The sequence below is a fragment of the Platichthys flesus genome, chromosome 6, assembly GCF_949316205.1.
Source record: "Platichthys flesus chromosome 6, fPlaFle2.1, whole genome shotgun sequence".
NCBI classification, from domain to species: domain Eukaryota; kingdom Metazoa; phylum Chordata; class Actinopteri; order Pleuronectiformes; family Pleuronectidae; genus Platichthys; species Platichthys flesus.
This window is the reverse complement of record NC_084950.1, coordinates 15,306,262-15,318,911: the sequence shown is the minus strand read 5'-3', so window position 1 is coordinate 15,318,911 and position 12,650 is coordinate 15,306,262. Positions and strand designations below refer to the sequence as shown.

The 12,650-nt window shown below is 43.5% G+C and overlaps 1 protein-coding gene across 1 annotated transcript; it reads left to right on the top strand.

Moving 5' to 3' along the window:
* Positions 1-61: 61 nt before the first annotated feature.
* On the top strand, positions 62-12,290 carry myo5c (myosin VC). The gene is made up of 40 exons (XM_062389801.1): positions 62-187; positions 528-638; positions 740-911; positions 1,001-1,145; positions 1,667-1,823; positions 1,976-2,119; positions 2,211-2,292; positions 2,687-2,794; positions 2,882-2,988; positions 3,095-3,360; positions 3,454-3,535; positions 3,623-3,763; positions 3,858-3,980; positions 4,100-4,183; positions 4,300-4,428; positions 4,558-4,655; positions 4,751-4,837; positions 4,935-5,046; positions 5,145-5,356; positions 5,439-5,604; positions 5,705-5,851; positions 5,941-6,105; positions 6,398-6,491; positions 6,570-6,633; positions 6,719-6,993; positions 7,580-7,643; positions 7,728-7,808; positions 8,567-8,747; positions 8,852-8,945; positions 9,042-9,105; positions 9,191-9,359; positions 9,436-9,520; positions 9,602-9,700; positions 9,829-9,983; positions 10,575-10,664; positions 10,766-10,916; positions 11,001-11,286; positions 11,564-11,738; positions 11,829-11,909; positions 11,995-12,290. Exons 1-40 carry the CDS (start codon positions 161-163, stop codon positions 12,145-12,147), a joined length of 5,226 nt encoding a protein of 1,741 aa, XP_062245785.1. The 5' UTR covers positions 62-160; the 3' UTR covers positions 12,148-12,290.
* Positions 12,291-12,650: the final 360 nt, after the last annotated feature.

Below are 12,650 nucleotides of genomic sequence, written 5' to 3'. Positions count from 1 at the left end.
TTGAAAACGACGTCCGGATGATGTAAGTGTGTGTGACTTGACTGCGGTGTCACCGGGGGATCGTTGCTAACCAGACACAGTACAAGTGATACAACAGGTGACAAACAAATGTAAAGACAAGAGGAGTCCGCAACAATAATCATCATAATAATGCACAGACATGGCTTTGCTGGAGCTGTACACCGAGGTAAGAGAAAAGATCCCTGTCATTATTACTGTGGAGATCTTGTGTCCACACTCCCTGAGACATATGGAAACTTTCCCAGTGCTCAGGCAAGTTGTATGAATGTAGAGGAAGTTGTGTTGAAGGAAGTAAAAGCTAAAATACTCAACTGTTTCATTTAATTCATATTTTTACATGTGAATCTCTTTAAATGTATGAAAGAGAAGGAAGCAAATCATTAAACTTTAGATAATAAGATCCTGGGAGTTAACCTAGTTAATGTCCGACATTGCCGAAGAGGTTTCTTGTTGAATATTGTTTAATAATTGATTATTAAACAATTAATAATCTCCCCCCTCCTCAGTTCAACAGAGTGTGGATTCCAGATGCAGAACATGTGTGGAAATCAGCAGAGATAGTGAGAGATTTTCAGTCTGGAGATAAAGTCCTCGAGCTGCTCCTTGAAGATGGAACAGTGAGTACAGAATCCCATCACATGCAGCCGTGTGTTTCACGATGTAACAAACACCACAGCTGTCCTGACTCTTTCACCCGACCCGTGTGTCCCGGTGACAGAAGCACCACCACCCTCTGGACCCGTCCACTCCACGCCTCCCTCCTCTCAGGAACCCGGACATCTTGGTGGGGGAGAATGACCTCACCGCTCTCAGTTACCTCCACGAACCCGCCGTTCTGCACAACCTCAGGGTGCGCTTTGTGGAGTCCAGAATCATCTACACCTACTGCGGTACTGTCGCAGGAAGCGTTCGGCTGTATATCAAGGCACTGAGGTATTTTTGCTTTTGGCCTGACCTGTGTTGTTTCCTCATTTTTCAGGTATTATACTGGTGGCCGTAAATCCCTACAAACAGCTCCCTATCTACGGAGACGCAATCATTCATGCCTACTCAGGCCAGAACATGGGAGACATGGACCCTCATATATTCGCTGTGGCAGAGGAGGCTTACAAACAGATGGCCAGGTAAATAAATAAAAACCAATGAGTCACATGAAGTAGAGTACTAACCGCGCCTAAGGAGAACCCCATTTTATAAAGTGTCATTCAGGAAAATGTACCAAGTCGGCATTCAGCCTTCAAGACAATACAAACATAACGAAAACATGTGCATCAGCAGAAAAAGAACAGATACATCTTCTGTCATCAAGTTGGAGAACAATTCATACACAATGTTACTCGTTTGAAACATGACTTTTTTTATTGACAGTGCCTTAAACACATTAAACACAATGGGTGTTACTGTGCTGTCGATAGGGATTTAACAGTGAGAGACTCTGTGTGTAAACAGGAACTGAAGTCATTCATCAGATATAGAAAACAAACCAAGACCTTCCTGAATACATTTTACGGAAATGCCTGAGGCTAACGTTATGATATAATGGACAGTAAAATCTCTCAGATCACACAGTCAACACTTTCTTTTTCATTTTATTACTATTTAACTGTCCACTCATAACAGCGTTTTACACCTCTTTGTTCCTCAGAAACCACAAGAACCAGTCTATTATCGTCAGCGGTGAGTCCGGAGCTGGTAAAACTGTGTCTGCTCGTTACGCTATGAGATATTTTGCCATTGTCAGCAAATCTGGCAGCAACACACGAGTTGAAGACAAAGTCCTGGCGTCTAATCCAGTAACAGAGGTATGGTTTCACTGCACCAGGATCCACAAGGCAACTAACGATGTTTCAGCACTGTGACAACAAGGGTTCCATTGTTTATGATCTCATGAAGATAAAAGATCATCTTTTATGATCGTTGGTGAATAGATCTAAATGTCTTGGTTCTGCCTCAGGCAATAGGAAATGCAAAAACCACCAGGAATGACAACAGCAGCCGATTTGGGAAATACACAGAGATCAGCTTTGACAGGAGGTACCGCATCATTGGAGCCAACATGAGGACCTACCTCCTGGAGAAGTCCAGAGTGGTTTTTCAGGTAGAGTACGAGACGAGGATGTTGTTAAGCGTTGGTTTTCCAGTATTTAATCCATATTAATGTTTTTCTCTTTTTCTTTTTTCTTATTCAGGCCGACAACGAGCGGAACTATCACATATTTTACCAGATGTGCTCCTGTGCTCAGCTGCCGGAGTTCAAGAGCCTGAGACTGTGTGAGTGTTTACACTGCATGTGTCAGATGGAGCTTTAACAGTTTAATTGCTGTGATGTTTATTCTGACTCACTTAAGCCTCACATTCAGACATGCATTTATTTTGTGATTATTTTATTATTTTATTTGCTTGATAAGGGTGGTACAGTGGTTAGTACTTGCAACTCACAACGAGTGGGTATGAATCCCATTTTTTTCTGGCCAAAGACATTAGGTTTTGGATGAGGTTAGTTGGAGACTCTAAATTGAACGTATATATGAATGTGAGCGTGAATTGTCTCTGTATGCTGGACCTGCAACTCCTGGACAGGTCGCCTCTCACCCCTCCTTGACCCTCAAAGTATAAGCCGTATAAATAATGGCTCTGCTAAATGATATATTCCTTTTGCCTGCAGTGAGTGCAGATAAGTTCCAGTACACGTCCATTGGCGGTGACATCACTATTGAAGGCGTGGATGACAAGAAAGACATGGAGGAGACTCGACGGACCTTCTCCCTGCTCGGTAAAAAGAGTTCCCAGCTGTCAGACTGTAAATCACTTTTTCTCTGGTGTTTATTTGAGCTTATCTTTCCTCTCTGGACTTCTCCAGGTCTGAAGGAAGACTTTCAATCAGACGTGTTCAAAGTGTTGGCAGCCATTCTGCATCTGGGGAACGTGGAGATCAAGGACTCAGGAAAGGACAAATCGTCAGTTAGCGTGAGTCACGACTCTCCGGGGCCTCGAATCACTTTGAATTCTTCTTTGAATAGAACTTCAACCATTAACCAGGTTGAATACAGAACGGCATTGTTGTGTGTTCCAGCTCAGTGACCCACACCTGGCCGTCTGCTGTGAGTTACTGGCTGTAAGTGTGGAGGGGTTGGTGCGCTGGCTGTGCCACCGGAGGATCGTTCTGGTGGCGGAGACGGTGGTGAAGCCGGTGACCAAGGAGCGGGCGGTTAATGCCCGAGACGCCCTCGCCAAGCACATCTACGCTCTCCTTTTTGACTGTATCATTAACAGAATCAATACAGCCCTGCAGGTCCCTGGAAAACAGCACGCTTTCATAGGCGTTCTGGACATTTATGGGTAAAGAGGACGCAGCACTTTCTTCTTCTTCATATATTCATCTCTTGGATGCTTTTTGTATCATGTCATGAACTCAATGTCTTTTGTCCGCAGCTTTGAAACCTTTGACATCAACAGCTTCGAACAGTTTTGCATCAACTATGCAAACGAAAAGCTTCAGCAGCAGTTTAACTTGGTATGCAACCATCAAGCAGAAATCATTGCACAGTGCACGTGTCTTTATCAGCTCAGAGGATCATTCTGCTGCTTCTCCTACCTTCAGCACGTGTTCAAGCTGGAGCAGGAGGAGTACATGAAAGAGGACATCCCATGGACGCTGATTGATTTCTATGACAACCAGCCCGTCATTGACCTGATCGAAGCAAAGATGGGGATCCTTGACTTGCTTGATGAAGAATGCTTGGTCAGAGCCCGATCTGGACTTACACGGTTCATGTTTTCAGTTTCCACTGTAAAGCCTTTTATTAACTTCCTGCCGTACATGTCTCCCTCCACAGTTTCCTCAGGGCACTGACCAAACCTGGCTGATGAAGTTGTACAGCTACATGGACACCAATCCCCTGTTTGAGAAGCCCAGGTTATCCAACGAGGCTTTTGTGATACAACACTTTGCAGACAAGGTAGAATCTGAGGAACCTTAAAGACACAATAACGAATGATGGAGCATAACAATTATGTTAATGTTATTAAGATCTAATGCTTTTTGATTCCTTGGGCATGTTGTTTTAAAAATTTACAGGTGGAGTATCAGTGCAGAGGTTTTCTTGAAAAGAACAGAGACACTCTCTATGAAGAACTGGTGGATATAATGAGAGCCAGCGAGGTAAATCAAGAGTCCTATTTTATACATTATATTTATGTATATATATTATAACCCAGGTTCCATGTGGCATTGTTTTTCTCAATCTAACACATTTCCATGTTTGTGTCTGTTATCAGTTTCCTTTTCTGGCCCTTTTTTTCCACGAAGAGGAGAAAAGCACTGCGAACAGTAAAGTCAAAGTCAGGCCGGCCAGGCCCGGACTGAAACCAGCCAATAAGCAGCTGAGAGCCTCTGTGGGAGATAAGGTGAACATGTTTACTCTGTCTTTGCTCACCGGAGATTGTTGCACCTCCAATCCTGTATTTGCATGTGTATAAAGGACACAATTGTCATTTGCACTTGTTCCTTCTCATTGATTTAATGGTCAAATGTAGTTTTCCAGCTCCCTGTCCTTGCTGATGGAGACACTGAACGCTACCACCCCACACTATGTGCGCTGCATCAAGCCAAACGATGAAAAACTCCCATTTGAGTGAGTACTAACAAGACTATCGTTGACACAATCTACTCTGTTTGACTGAATCATTAAGTAAGCGTTTACTTTACTCTATTACTTTATTTTTTGAGATACGACTCCAGGAGGGTCGTGCAGCAGCTGCGAGCCTGTGGCGTCCTTGAAACTATCCGTGTCAGTGCACAGAGCTATCCGTCCAGGTGACTTTCTGCTGCATGATGCCATATGAGCCAAATGACAATATTCACATGTTGTGATGTCTGTGTTGTAATGCGTAACACGCTCTTGTACTTGCAGGTGGACATATATTGAGTTTTACAGCCGATACAGTATCCTAATGTCACACCAGGAGTCGGACCTCAGAGACAAGAAACAGACCTGCAAAGATGTGCTGCAGAGGTTGATTCAGGTTGACTCCCTCTTTAAATTCTCCCTTAAATATATTGTCATGCATTACTGCTCTCTATATGTTTGTGTATCACTTGTACGTCACGGCTTGATCTGCAGGACCCCAACCAGTACAAGTTTGGTCGCACAAAGATCTTCTTCCGAGCCGGTCAGGTGGCTTATCTGGAGAAGCTGCGTCTGGACCGACTTCGAGGAGCCAGCGTAACCATCCAGAAACACGTCCGCGGGTGGAGCCAGAGGAGGAAGTACCTGCGAATGAGAGAGGCGGCCATCATCCTCCAACAGTACATCCGCGGAAAGAGGACGATCCGGTACGAGCCTTTCTGGTTGATTGCTCTATCCACTGTATAAGCAAGTGTTTTCTCATCCCACTCCCACTTCTCTTTTTTCCAGTAAAATGGTGAGTGCTGCCACTCTGAAGCGAGGATGGGCGACAATGGTGATCCAGAGGCACTGGAGAGGATACCGCACGCGACAGATCTACCAGTTAGTCCGTCTGGCCTCTGTCACCATCCAGGCCTTCACACGAGGCTGGATGGCCCGGAAACGGTACAAGAAGGTCAGTGGGTTATCAGGCATGAAGCATTTGTCTCATTTATAGAAATCCAGACTGTCCTCAGGTGAGATTCATGCCCTGCCATCTCCACCTTACCTGTCAGATGATAGAAGAGAACAAAGCCCTGGTTATCCAGAAGTACGCCAGAGCATGGCTGGCTCGAAGGCGATTCCAAACCATGCGCAGGCTGGTGATGAATGTTCAGCTTTCGTTCAGAGTGCAGAAGCTCAGAAAGAAGATTGAAGACCAGGTAAAGATGATTCCAGTTATTTTATCTGTGTTTTTATTTATTTATTTAGAAGACATTACTGTTTGTGAATTCCCGTCCCCTGCCCACAGAATAAAGAGAGCCGTGGGTTGATGGAGAGACTGACCAGCTTGGCCAGTACTCACGCTCAGACTGTGGACAGACTTCAGGCTGTGGAGGCGCAGCTGGAGAAATCGACCAGCCAGAAGGCGTCTGTGGTGGCAAGAGAGAAGAAAGGGAAAGAAGATGCTACTCAGGTCAGGAGGAGGTGCTGTTTTCAGCGCCATCCCTTTGTTTGTTTGGAAGCAAAATGACATAAAAACAACTGAAGTGTCTTTCATGAAACTTCAGGTAAAAAAATTCTGGACGATAACAATTCAGAATATTGTAGTGTGTGAAATTGGTGCAGCTTGATTGAATTTAAGGTGATTGTTGGGCATTGGTGGAGGTATGAGCACTACTGAGTGTCATCCAAGCTCTAGCTATGTTTTTTCTTCTCAGTTTTTTGTTTGCTGATGAAACTGCATTTTTTTTTTTTTTTTACCTTAGACAATTATACAGCTTCGACAGGAAATAAATGTTTTAATCCTTGAAAAAAAGAAATTGGACCAAAAGTTTGAAGCTTCCACCAAAGAGGCCAAAGGTAACAGTAAAGAGATGGAGCAACCCTATTATTGCAATACCTCAAACCATATTTCTGACCTGTTTTACTCTCCTGCAGAGAATTTTGATGTGATCAAGGGAAGTCTTCTTGACGAGAAAGAAACTGAAGCAAGGCTAAGAAAGTAAGAAAACAACATTTTGTAGTACTTAAAAGACATCTTTGCTTGATCAATTATTCGGAATATTAATGGGAGAGATTCCTTCCAGGATTGCAGAGAACAACATCGAGATCCAGAGACAGGACCATGAGAAGGAGGTGGAAGCTCTGAAGGAGGAGATCAAGAGACTGAAGGAGGAGAGAGTCACTCTGCACAGAAAGGTGGAGGAGGAAGGCCAGGTGAGCTCCGACCTGCAGGAACAGGTCCTCCAGCTCACGAAGCTAGTCAAGACCATTCCTGAGCTGCACAGAGATCTGAACAACCTGCAGAACCAGAGAAATAACATGGACCGGAAGATGAAGCAGCACTCGGAACAAGCAAGAGGTAGAGACTTCACCATACGTAGTGAACCTTATTACCTGTTTGTCTGTGTGCAGGATTCTTTAAAACGGCGAGACAGAGCGTGAGCCTTGTCAGATGTACACACACTCTGAGCCCCCTTCAAGTGTTTGCATTGCTGTTTCCATTGTTGTCTGTTTGGATTTTTTGGGATGTCAATAATCAAGATTAAACAAAAACTACTGAATCAGTTTTATTGATTCAGTAGACTGATGAGATGGAAGGATGGGACGGAGCCAAGGAAGAACCCATTAACTTTTGAAGCAGATCCAATTAAGGGAGCGGATCCAGGAATTTATTTTCTTCGCGAGATAGTTTTCATAGTTTTGGGGAATTTCTCATGAGGGAAAACAGAGATTATGTATGAAAAACAGGCATATTTAGGGGGAATGATATCTATGAGTGTGTGTGATCTAGTGCAGCTTGATTGAATTTATGGGGACTGATGGGCCTTGGTAGAGATACAAGCTCTACTGAGTGACATTCTTTTCTATAGAAATGTGATTCGACCTCATGCTAGGACACAAATGAAAATCCTATTTTGCTTATAATACTCAAAATTTCTTTGCAGCCAAAATGACTGAGATTACAAGACAACTTCTTGGCGGCGTGGTTGAAGAGGAGGTTCTTTTGGGGTAACTTCTTTAAATTTTTTCCTATTCTCTCTCTTGTATTTATACTTCATCTGAATTGTAATATCACATATTGTTTTCTTGAAGGCTGACTCCAAATGATTCAGAGGAGATTTATGAGGTTGAAGATTTGCTGGCAGCTTTTGAAGGACTGCACAAAGCTACCAGGTATACATTTTTGCTTTCAACATTTGTTTTTCCATTGAGTGTAACCTGTATTAAAGTCCCCCTCTAGAGAAAACAATTATTTTGGGTTAGGGTTGTCCCCTAGTGCCTTTTTATATTATAAAAAACCTATCTTTAACAAAATTGGTCAACACCATGGCTAAGTGTTTCCTCCTTAAGGGCCTGGTCCCACATATGCAAATGCGAAGTGAATCTCGCATTTCCTTAAATTTTAACTCCAAGAAGATCCATGTTGTGAGTTGCTTCCCCACAGGAAGCAAATGTTTTATTCACCCCTGACTCGCATGGATTGGAAGTCAATGGAAGAACAAAGAATTGTTGCTTAAACATTTGCTTATATGGCCCTCACTGAAAACAACAGATTCAGACAGCCAGGGTTTGTGATGTCACAAACCTTAGAAGCCAATCCTGTCAGCTTTTGGGTGGGACTATTTACCGGAAAAGGTTCCTCAGCTGCAGGTGAGCTGTGAGGGTGGGGCGACAGAGAGCAGGGAAGTGCCCTTATCAGCATATTGGTAGATCCTATTCAAGAAATGAGGAAGGAAGGTGTAAAAGTAAAATTAAGCCATTTTAAGGCCTGGGGGGGACATTTTCAGAACAAACCTTTTGAATATGTAATTTTGAGGAAGAAAGAAGAGTTGTCATGGGTGCAATATGCTGCTGGAGTGGGACCTTAAGTCTGTGTGACCAACCTGGGTACAACTTGACCCTGTTCGACATGGTTCCACCTTTGATGGCAGAATACTGGAAACCCACCAGAGGGAGCAGAAGGAGGGCTATGAGACCAAGCTTGAGGGCCTGCAGTTGAAAGTGGACCACCTTCAAAATGAGAACAGCAAGCTGCAAAACCTGTTCCAGGAGAAAAGTAACGTCAATGAGAACATTCGCCAAGAAGTGTCCAGACTCAGCAGCGAGAACTCAGTGCGTAATATGATTACTGACTGATTCCGTATTTTATTTCTAAGCAGAGATCGGGTGCAGAAGGTTCAGTAATTGTGCTTCTTCTTATTTGACGTGATCCACAGGTTCTACCAGAGCTGAAACTGCAGGTGTCAGAGCTGCAGAGACAAAAACAGGAACTGGAGCTCCATGGAAAAGAGCTGAACAGAGAGTTGGCAGGTAGAGCTGAGATTTGCTTCTTTTCGATGATATCAACACGTGGTTTCAGTATTGTACCTCTTCTTATGTTGTTGTTTTTTCCATTTCACCTGAAAGAAAAAACTGAGGAGATCACCAACACTCTTCAAGCTAAAATTAATGAAGAGACCTCACAACGCAGGTAACACATCCAGGTCAGAGTTTGTTTCCTGATTGAAGATGGGACGGACATTTCTGAGTTTGGCTGATGTTTTGTTGCTTTGTAGACACTTTGAGGAGAAAGCTGAGGCGCTGGAGGAGGTGAAGAGGCAGCTTCAAAGCCAAGTGGAGGATCTGGAAGAGGAGAACGATCACTTGAGGAGACAGCAGCTGATGGAGAGTGAGGCCAAGAGTAAACTGAGAGAGGAGACTTCACAGTTAACTGCAGTGAACATGGTATGCATAGATAAAAGTGTGTCGGTTCTTCATTTGTCTCCAAGAAAGTCAATAACAACCTTGACTTTTCTTTCAGGACTTTGAGGAGCAGCTCGACCATAGAGACCGATTAATAAAGAAACTTCAGAATCAAATCAAAAGCTTTGAGTCAGCACAGAAAGGTAGCGTTATGGCTTGAGGCTGTGAATTATCACCAAAAACAACAGAACTCCTCATTAATCATTTGCTTGATTCTCACACAGTCAAGCAAACCTCTGCACCTGCACTGCCTAAAGAGTACCTCGGCATGTTGGAGTACAAGAGGGAGGACGAACCCAAGCTCATCCAGAACATCATCCTTGGTATTCGTCCTCTCAACTGTTTCTTTAAGATGGTCATGTTCTCCCTGTGCTTGCGGCGGGATCCTCTTTAAATTTAAGCAGGATTTAACTAAATGAAAAATAATTTTCATGTCACAATATGTCCATAGACCTGAAGCCCAAGGGTGTGGTGGTCAACATGATCCCGGGTCTGCCAGCGTACATCGTCTTCATGTGCGTCCGCTTCGCTGACTACCTGAACGACGAAGCCAAACTCAAGTCTCTGATGAATGCAATCATCTGTGCTGTCAAAAAGGTCATCATGGTGAGGTGGATTAGACATTTATTTGCCTTTATCTGCGCTGTAGATCAGAGAAATGATTATTACTCATGTTCATATCTAAGGTGATACAATAATTTGGCAGCAGTTTAGTTTGGCTCTTGTATTTTGACTTTGAAATGTTGTTGATCTAAGGAAGGGAGGAAAGAACAAATTTGCAAATTGAATGAATACAACTGGGATATCACACACCTCCACCAAGGCCCAACAGTCTCCTTATGAAACCACATTTAAATTCACTACATCTGGATTTTTATTTGGATCTGCACAAAAATCAACACAGTCATAAATATCAGTCCCCTTGATTTGTCTGTTTTTTTTTTAAATAAGTCAAGATCCAGGAATTATTCTGTGAGAAATCAATGTCACAATGTTAAGGAAACTGAAAAAAGTATATATCCTGAATACGCCCCCTGATGCGGATCAAAATTTTGTTTTACATGGTAATTTGTCCAGGTCGTTTTAGCGTAATCTTGCTAACTAACAGACAAATCAACAACGTACAAACAGGGAAGAAAACAATACTAAATGTCCAAACAATTCTCCAAAAACACGGCTGCTGTTTTTATGTTGCAGGATTACCCGAAAGACTTTGAGTTGCTCTCCTTCTGGCTCTCTAACACGTATCAGCTGCTCAACTGTCTGAAGCAGTACAGCGGGGAGGAGGTATGTATGGATCTGCTCTGTTGAACCTGGTTACGCTGTTGTGCTTCATGTCTGCCCTACACAGTAGCAGTCATATCTTAACCTTCTTTATTTATCTGAAGGAGTTCATGAAACAAAATACCGCCCGTCAGAAGAAGAACTGTTTGCAGAATTTTGATTTGTCAGAGCACAGACAGATTCTCAGCGACCTGGCCATCCACATCTACCATCAGTTTATCACGGTCATGGAAAAGAGCATCACTCCGGGGATCGGTAATCCTTCAAAGTCTATCATTGTAATTTTTTGACAGTGGTCACTCTGGATTAGTGCCTCTAACTGTGCTTCTTGTCCAACAGTGCCTGGTATGTTGGAGCACGAGAGTTTACAGGGTATCTCTAGCATGAAGCCGACAGGCGTCAGAAAACGTTCCAACAGCATCTACGAGGACTCGGAGACGTACAGCATCTCCTCCATCATTCAGCAGCTCACCGTCTTCCACTCCACCATGAACCAGCATGGCATGGAGCAGGGCCTCATCAAACAGGCCGTCAAACAGCTCTTCTACCAAGTGGGGGCCATCACACTCAACAACATCATGCTCCGCAAAGATATGTGCTCCTGCAGGAAGGGAATGCAAATCAGGTCTGTGTTAGATTGTTTTGGTTTTGAAATAAAAAAGTAAAAAAGAAGTTCAAGAAACATAAAAAGTTGGTCGAAAACCATTCAACATATAGTCACTGAGAAGATTTTATATGAAGCTGCAGCGGGTCAGAGGATGTCAGCGGAGTAGGTGTTCCATCACACTGACCCATTTGTGTTCACACAGTGAAAATAATGGCACATGTGTCCCCGACCTCTGATCACCTGTAAATGGTTCACTCAGGACAGATGTTCAAACCAGGTCTCTGTGTGTGTTTAGGTGTAACATCAGCTACCTGGAGGAGTGGCTGAAGGAGAAGGAACTTCAGAGCTCTAATGCTATAGATACTCTGAGGCCGTTGTCTCAGGCCGCCTGGCTGCTGCAAGTCAACAAGTCCACTGACGATGACGCCAAGGAGATCACTGACAAATGCACTGAGCTCAACCCTGTCCAGGTATTTTAATTCACTCAAACACTGTGTCATATGTTTTTCAAGGTTGAAAACTCCAGCATCCATAGAATAAAACTCAATTTGTGTTTGTAGATTGTCAAGATTTTGAATTCATACACACCTATCGATGATTTTGAGAAAAGGGTGTCTTCCTCATTTGTCCGCAAGGTTCAGGTGAGCTCTGCTGTCCCTTTTTTCATATTTTAATGCACTGAGCTTTTCTTTCACTTCATTGAACATGTCCTGTTTTTGTTTGCAGTCGTTGGTGCATGATCGGGACGGCTCCACACAGATGATGCTGGACACGGATTATCGTTTCCAGGTCACGTTTCCTTTCTGCCCGTCGCCGCAGGCTCTGGAGCTCCTGCAGGTCCCCAACAGTCTCCATCTGGGCTTTCTGACCCGGATCTGATCCAGTCGACCTCTGACCTTTCCCCCCATATGACTGATTCATAATCTATTGGCCTGTGGCTGCATGTTAATTTATATATAAACACTTTTAATAAACAAATTCACACTCCATATTTAATATGTCGGGTGTAGGTTAAGACTGAGGTTATGTGTCACTGGTGCGTGTCCTTTCCTTCTTTCTGACTTTTTCAGTTTTTCATCTCTTCTTGGAGGGTGACAGAACAGGGGACATAGTTGACATAGGCCATAATGTGGGGTAAACCCTGAACAGGTCACCAGCGTCGGGTCAACATACAGAGACAAACAACCATTAACGGTCACTTTCACACCTGCGGTCAATTTAGAGTCTCCAATTAACTTTAGCCCCATCTACATGTCTTTGGACTGAAGCTGGAGATAAAACTCACACAGATTCAGGAAAAATATGCAATATGCAGCTACTATTAATATTAATATTTGTGTCACTTTTACTAGAACTGCAGAGAATAGTAGGGGATAGTATGG

Bases quoted from the DNA above. Each gene is read 5' to 3' on its own strand.
- myo5c (XM_062389801.1), top strand. From the start codon at position 161: ATGGCTTTGCTGGAGCTGTACACCGAG. The intron at 5,605-5,704 runs GTCAGTGGGTTA...CTTACCTGTCAG, and splicing joins CCCGGAAACGGTACAAGAAG to ATGATAGAAGAGAACAAAGC. The intron at 9,106-9,190 runs GTAACACATCCA...GTTGCTTTGTAG, and splicing joins GAAGAGACCTCACAACGCAG to ACACTTTGAGGAGAAAGCTG.